General features: G+C 56.6%; 1 protein-coding gene across 1 annotated transcript in view; it reads right to left on the bottom strand.

Moving 5' to 3' along the window:
* Window positions 1–1884: 1884 nt before the first annotated feature.
* LOC116832120 (folate receptor alpha-like) overlaps window positions 1885–7829 on the bottom strand; it is an 8635-nt gene continuing 2690 nt past the window's right edge. Inside the window, 3 exon segments of the mRNA XM_032792633.2 lie at window positions 1885–2159; window positions 5403–5538; window positions 6357–6545. Of these exon segments, the coding sequence (XP_032648524.2) occupies window positions 1885–2159; window positions 5403–5538; window positions 6357–6545 (600 nt within the window).

Raw genomic sequence — 7829 nt, 5'->3', positions numbered from 1 at the left:
TTGCCCAGTTCAGCTGAAAGCATGGCACACCGCTGTCAGGTCCACACTACTGCCCCATACAATAACTACACGCTCCTACCCCACCCCGGAGCGCTGTAGTCATGCCAACCATAGCCCCAGCAAAAACAGCACTAGTCAACATAGCCACTGCCCCTGGGCAAGGGGGATTAATGAAGCCGAGGGGAGAAGCTCTCCCAGCTGCGGGGTAGCTGCTTCCCTAAAGCCCCCCAGCTGCACTGTGCAGGGGGAGGAGTGCCACACAGCTACAGCTGAAGACAAGCTTGGAGATCGTTCAAGAGTGAGGGAAGCTGAAGGGCAGTAGTTCATACCAGTCTTGCGGCCACTATGGGACTGGGCCCTGCATCTTCCCACAGAGGGTCCCCCCTCCCATGGGCTACATGGCCTGGATGTAGGACCATGCAGAATACTGGCCACCATGAGGTTTTGCCAAGCTCTGTCTGGACACAGCATCTGTTGGAAAGGGTTGGAGTGCGAAGGCCTCTAGTCAGAGACACCCTGCTGCTCCCCAGCAAAGAACCAGCCCTTCTGACCTTTCCGTTCAAGGAACGGCAGAACAAGCTGTGCCTCTCCTGGGCAAGGTCTGAGCTGCACATCCTTAGTCACCCCACAGGACTCTGAACACACCTCAGCTAGCAGTAAGTGCCCAGACCCTGCTCTGGGGTCAAAGCATTCAGAGCCCCATCTGGGGGAGCTAGCAGAGGCTGGAGCCAGGCCCACATGCAGCAATCATACTCTACCCTCAGCCACTGGACAAAGGTACCCACCTGCCAGGCAACCTGAGAGCCCGGAGGAGCCTTTGGCTGGGCCCATTTCGAGCTCTGCAGGCCTGGGATCAAGCAGAAGGACCTGTCTATCAAGGAAAAGACAAGCACAGAGCAGGGCTAGGACAGTTTATTATGCCAGATTCTCACACAAGCTGGGAGGTCTCCATTCCAGACAATTCCCACCTGCAGCTCAGGGCCACAAGGACAGGACAGCGAGCACAGGCACTGCTCTGGTGCTAGGGGCTGGCCCTGGTCACTGGGTCTGCAGCCAGTGCTGGGAGCATGGCATGTAGCCATAGCTAGTCCTGGCGCAGGTTAGAGGCCAGGCAGAGCAGGAGTCTGGCTCCAGGCAAGAGCTAGAAGCATCCCGCCAAACCAGGCAGCGCTTCCAATTCAGCCCATGCTGAAAGCCAAGCTGGGAAACCAGAGCCAGGCAGGACAGAAGGGGTGGGGGCTCTGACAGCAGGGGAGTTGAGGGGGTGGGGGTCTCCCTCCCATGCATCTGCTCCAATTAGACAGCAGAACCCTGCAGCTAGGCGCATAAGGGTGTGTGGCTGCACATCAGCTCACCCTTAAAGGGCAGGATGTAGTTAGGGCAGGCAGGGCTGGACCCCCATATTCATGTCCAATCTGCTGAAGCAGACACACCAGGGCAGGCTGCGAGTGAGGGGAGGGGACACCTGTATTTCCAGGGAGCGCAGGATGGCAGGGATCAGACAAGGACACTAGGTAGCTGAGAGCACCATAATTAGAGGGGACCTGCCCTGGAACCTGACAGAATAAATACACCCAGCCAGGGAGTCGCTGCATGTTACAGAGCTCAGATCCCCAGGACATGGAGGGATCTCCCCCAGAGCCCGCTGGGAGAGAGGAGCATGGCAGGAGAACAGACAATGAGATCAAAGGGACAGTCACAGGGGAGGGGAGGGATGGGACTAAGCTGGTTCTATTGTGTCTTGTCAGGGTTAGCAGTAGCCACACAGAATCCTGAATCTGCTGGCCAAAGCCCAGAACAGGGCTGCAGGGCAAACACACCCTGTGCCCTGAGCAGAAATATTTCCTGTATAAGCCAGTGGAGCTGCCAGAGGCTTCTGGATGCTCAAAGCAGGAACAGGAGAGCAGCCGGCAGCAGCAGCAGGCCAGCCCACGGCGCAGGAGAGGTGTCTCCTCCGTTCTGGGCATAGTATTTGGCCACAGCCACGTTGGGGTTCCCATTGGCAGGGTCGAACCACATCTGGATGCAGCGCCCACTGCCCCAGTGCTCCGTGGTGTATTTGTACGAGTTGGACCAGATCTTCTCACACAGGTCTGCCGGCCGGGGGAAGACATATTTGAACAACTGGCACGTGGAGCTATGGGGGCACTGATTGGTCCCTGGAGATGGGGAGAGAGGGCAGCAGTGAGCAAGCTGTGGCTGGACTCCCTCTAGCCAGCCTCCCCCATCTCTGGCTGCTGGGCATCCACCAGTCCCAGGCTACTGGCTGAGCTCACAATGGCCCAGCTGGCCTGTGGGAGAAACAGTCCTTCCCTGTGAGGTGAAGTTCAAGGGCTTGTAGCCATGTCACTCACCTCCTGGATTTATCCCTGGCTGACGCCCTGATGGGCTGGACAGACAGATGGAGGCTAGTAAGAATGAGGAACCTACCCCAGCTGGGCTCCCCTGAGCTAGTTTCCCCCCTGCCCCAAACAATTCTGCCAATGTTAATCCTTCCAGGCCCTCCATCACCCCAGGGTCTGTAGCTTATCTACTGTCATGAACCTGAGATAGGGCAGTGCTCTTCTCCCCAGTACACAAGTGGGAAACTGAGGCACAGAGACTGAATTGAGGTCACAGTGAACCTATGGAAGAGCAGTGCTAGCCAGTACAGGATCCCAACACTTTGCAGAACTGCCTTCAGCCTTGGCACTAGCTAATCAAGAGCTTGTCAAAAGGCAAAGATATATCCAGTCTAGGTCCCAGTACAGCTAGTGTCATGGGCCACTGGGCTAGATCACAGTCTGCAAGAGAGACATTGAGCCAAGGAAGAGTTACAACCTGGTGGGTTGGGTCTTAGCCAGACGTGGGGAGTTGAGTAACTTCTACAGCCACACTGGAAGTGTAGGTAGTTTAAAAATCATGGCTCAACCTTTTGACAGCGGGACAGTTGTCTAGAGAGAGTCTTATTTGCCTCATCTACCTTCAAGTTTCACTTCAAAAAAAAAAAAAAAAAAAAAAAGGGGGGGGGGGGCTTGCTTACCAGATCAGCCAAATACACAAGTGTTACAGCACATGTACAAATTGCTGACTATTTGTACCATACAGTTATAAAATAGATTGGAATATAAGTAGACTATACACTGAAAAGTACGTACAATAGACCAGTATAAACAAGTCATGGTCTGAAGTTTCAGTTGCTACCAGCTTCACTAGTGCTTTTTATGTAGCCTGTTGTAAAACTAGACAAGTTGATGCACCCCTGTTTGAGAACCACTGGTTTAACTCCACACCCCTTCTGCCAAGGTGGACATGTTGCATAAAAACAAGAAAAGTGACATTCCTGCCCACTCCTGCAAAGCCAGATTGTATTGCATCGGGGTCTTTAGAAGGAACCACTCGGGTGACCTAGTCTGACCCCTTGCCAAGGTGCAGGATTGGTTGTGACCAGGTATTTGGCTTGGTTTGCTTATTTGGCCTCCTGAACATTGAGAGCTGTGAGTGTTGTCAGACAGTGGCCACCCCTTACAGTCAATAGCAGGGAACTGAAGCAGATCTCAAGTCACAGGCTCTAAGCACTTGCCACCCTTCCTCCGGGCAGCCTCTGCCACCGCTCCAGCCTAGGCTCTGACCCCGTTCACTTCTCTGCCCACTGAAGGTACATGGGCATTCACAGCATGGAGCTGAGTCCAGGGCTCCTGCCAGCTCCTTCTGCACATCACGGAGAGCCCCATTTTACACTCTCCATCTCTGTCCCTGGGACTTCACAGCTGTGGCCGCCTCCAGGACCCAGATCCACTTTGGAGGCAGGGGATACTGGCGAGCAGAGATGGGCTGTGACAAAGTGGGGCTGTTCTTAATGTTTCCTCTGAATACTGTGGGGAGGCCTCAGTTTCTGCCTGACACTGTCTCTGTGGCAACTAATGGCCTGGGCCCTTCCCCCCTGCAAGGGGATACTAAAGAGGAACAAACAAGTCAGGTGACCTCCTGGCCCAGGAAAGAGACAAAGGCCAGAGAGAGGGGGCTGGATGGGGTTTCAGTTTGGGGCTGAGTGGGGATGGAAAGTGAAGGCAGACGGAGTTGTCTGCCTCGCTGGGCTCCAGAATGGGCCCAGCTGAGGGATCCCCTTCTCTGTACCTACAAGCTCTGGTTTAGGCCAAGTTCCTGTCATTGACTAAAGCTCTGTTTTACTGGCTGGCTAAGAGTCACATCTGACTGCAAAGTGGGGGTGCAGGACCCTGTGGCTTCCCCAGGACCCGTGTGAGCTTCTTGCCCTGAAGAAGTCTGCTCCAAGGGAGAGGAGGCTCCCCAAAGTCCTGACTGGCTTTGTGGGGAGCAGTTCCAGAGCATCGCCCGGTGACTCCGTGACACAGGCGTTGCCACAACTCTGTAGAGGGGCACCACATGCCCAGTTGCCTTAGGGAGAAAGATCCCAGAGCCACACAGCCACCTGCTGGGCAGTTCTGCCTCCTGGGTGAGCAGATTTCCTGGCCTCTGCTCCAGCATGGGCACCCTTGCCACAGCTGAAGGTGCCCCAGGTTCACTGGACGCTATGTTCAGTCCAGGGGATGACCCATTCCCCCAGTCTGACCCAAACCAGGGACAGCGCAGAGAACAGAAGAGACTGCAGGCCCCAGCCCCTCACTCCCAGGGTGCTTCTCTCATGAGCCCCCACCCAGGGTCAGTAGTTAGAGGCAGGGCTGGTGCAGGGATGTTTTGCGCCCTAGGCAAAACTTCTACCTTGCGCCCTCCCTGTCCCAGAGCCCCTGCCCTGAGGCGCCCCCTCCCCCCCGCGGCAGCTTCCCACTCTCTACCCTGAGGCACCTCCCCGCACCCCAGCTCACCCTTGCACCATCTCCTTCCTGAGCGCGTCATGGCTGCTTCACTTCTCCCACCCCCCACCCCCCCGGGCTTGCGGCGCCAATCAGCTTAGGCACCGCAAGCCTGGGAGGTGAGAGAAGTGAAGCAGCAACAGCGTGCTCAGGGAGGAGGCGGGCCAGGGAGAGCTGGGGTGCGGGGAGGTGCCCTGCGTGCTGCCGCCCCTTACTTGCTGCAGGCGGCCCTCCCCGCACTCCCCTGCCCCAGCTCCCTCCACCTAAATGCGGGCGGTGACCGAGGCGGCCAAAGATCCGGCTGCCGTGGTCGCTGCTGAAGAAAATGCCGCCCCCCAAATTCTAGTCCCCTAGGCGACTGCCTAGGTCGCCTAAATGGTTGCACAAGCCCTGGTTAGAGGGCTGCTGCCATCAAGGGGCAGGGAGAGGTGGGAGCCCCTCCTCCAACTCCTGGGCCTCCAAACCAGCCCTGACCCTGTACAGCGAGGTCTGACCCCTCCCCATTTCCCCCCCACTCCCAGGCTGCAGCAGCCTGGCTCCACCCTGCAGCATAGAGTGGGGTGGTGGGTTTGCTCTCAGCAGCTCACTGACCTGAGGTCCAGTTCCAGCCCTTATGCCAGTTCTCCTTGCAGGTAACGGCATCCTTGCAGGCCTCCCACCACAGCCCACAGTCCTCCTTGCACAGCGGCACATTGAGGATCCTCTCCCGGCGCCAGCTGTTATCCACCTGCCAGGACACAAGGCTGTGAGCATCAGGGGGCAGCTCTTTCCCCCCCCCCCCCGGGCAATGTCACCCCAGTGAGCAGGGGTCAGAGACATGCTCTCACCCTCCACCCCACCCCAATCCAGCACCACTGAATGGAGCCAATGCGAGTTCCAGCAGAACTAGGCCCAGTCCCCAGGGGAAGGGAGTTCCTCAGCAGCCTCCCTGCACACCTGAGCAGCAGCATCCACAGCCCAACAGGCATCCCATGCAGTTCACCCAGGTGATGGCAGGCCAGCTCAGTGTCCAGGAAAGAGATCCTGGATTAATTGCAGAGCCTGCTCAGGAGCAGCATCCGTGATCTTAGCTGTTGCCTCCAAAGCTAACACCCTGCATGAACCCACCTCACCCCAGGACAGAGGTAGCATCAGTCCCACCAAGACACCAGCCAAGCTGGGGGCATTCTGCAGAGCTCAGCATTGTTGCCAGGCTCTCTGGAGCCCTAGGCAGCAGGGGGAGGTGGCAGGACCCCAGGGGCACTGCCTGGGGAGGGAAGATAAAGGAGCCGTTCTTCAGTGCAGCCTCCAGATGCTTTGTGGTCAGGACAATCCCCCACATGCAATGGGCCCTGGCTGGATACGGGGACACCAGCTGCCAGTGGAGAATTGAACCTGGGGTCTTTGGCACAGAAAGCACAAGCCCTGACTGCTCAAGCTGAAGGAGCAATTCTGTGTGGTGCTTGAGAGTGAACTGTTAAGACCTGCCACTAGAGGGGTCCGTGAGCACATGCACCAAGCCAGCCTTCTCCCCACACCCAGTGCCAGGCCCCAATGCCCCCTGACCTGGTCGATCCAGGGCCCCAGGTTGGGCGAGCACTCTTACAGACACGTGTCCTGGATGAAGTGCCGCTTGCACATCTCTGGCATCACCCCACAGTGGTCCCAGTTGAAGTTGTACAGGTAGGACTGGTCCTGGTGAGCCCCCATGCTGGTCTCAGCCGTGCAGCAGGCGTTGTCTTTCCACAGGGCACACTGAAACACAGCAAGAGATGGGTACACGGAGGATTTCAGCAGCTCGCCCAGGTGGCGGAGAGGATGCTGTGGATGCAGCAGCATCCCCGGCCTCTAGTGGTGCCTAGTGGGACTGCTCTGGTATCAGCACTGGTAGGGCTATGGCTAAGGACCAGGGATTGAAGGGCCGAGATGCTTTTTGCAGTGCTGGGAGATCTTTTAACTACTAAATGCTGTGAAGTGGGGGAGCTACAGACTGGGGGCAGGAGGTGCAGGCACTGAGCGATAAATGAGGTTTGATCAGGCCTCCAGATGTAACCCCCAACCCCAATTGTGATCTCCTCTGTGGGATGCTGGGGAAGTGGGGAACGGGGAAGAAGGTGCAAAGAGATGACAGACTGAGTTTGTCCAAATGAAAAAGCTTCCTAGTGACAAGGCACCACTTCCACGTGAGCCTTGAGTTAAAGAAACATGGAACTAGAAATCTGAACTAAAATTAGTTCATTGGGAACACATGTAACCAGTGAGTAAAGTGAGGGGATGGGCTATACTGGCCCAGCACTCCTTTTTTTTTTGGGGGGGGGGGGGTTTAAAAGCCCAGCACTCCTTTTGGTCTAGGCCGAAAAGGCAGACCACACAAGGACTTTGGGAGGAAGATCAGACTGACTGCTGGTTGAGGGGAGGGAAGGCAGGACATGGCTGCCTCCTCCACCATCTCCAACAATCTGCTGTGACACCTTCCTCATCCCGATCCCAGGAGATCTTCTTACCAGCCTGGGCTAGACAGTGAGACCCACCTGACATCAGCAGCTTCACTGGCTCCAGCTCACTCCTGACCACCAAAGGGGATGAGAGACTTTGGTTCCTGCCATCACCCGCTTCCACTCCCTACTACTTCATCTCTCCCCCTCCACCCCCCATTGCCTCTTGTTTAATAAGAGTCTGGCTTTTCCCACCAAGTCTGTATCCTGCAGCACTGCTGGGAGCCTGGGACCAGAAGGCAGCACCTGGTTCAGATGCAGATTTGCCAGGTTTTGGAGCAGCTGATCAGACCACATGCTGGGGCTGTTTCTCCAGCTGTGAGGGTGCAGAGGGTCTAGGCAGCACCAGACACACAAGCTGCACAGCCGATCTTCTCTGGTCTTTTTTCTGCCCCTGTATGTGTTGATCTGGTTTTGTCTTCTAGGAAGTGGGTTCAGACTTAGGAGTGCCAGATCATTTCTATTAATGCCTCTTTTCCCACAGAAGACTTGCCACTATCTCCTAGCTGCCAGACAGCTGCGTGGGGGTGGCGGGGGGGGGGGG

Source organism: Chelonoidis abingdonii, chromosome 1, assembly GCF_003597395.2.
Source record: "Chelonoidis abingdonii isolate Lonesome George chromosome 1, CheloAbing_2.0, whole genome shotgun sequence".
In the NCBI taxonomy this organism is placed as follows: domain Eukaryota; kingdom Metazoa; phylum Chordata; order Testudines; family Testudinidae; genus Chelonoidis; species Chelonoidis abingdonii.
The sequence above is the reverse complement of the archived record's forward strand: the minus strand, read 5'-3'. Positions and strand labels throughout refer to the sequence as shown.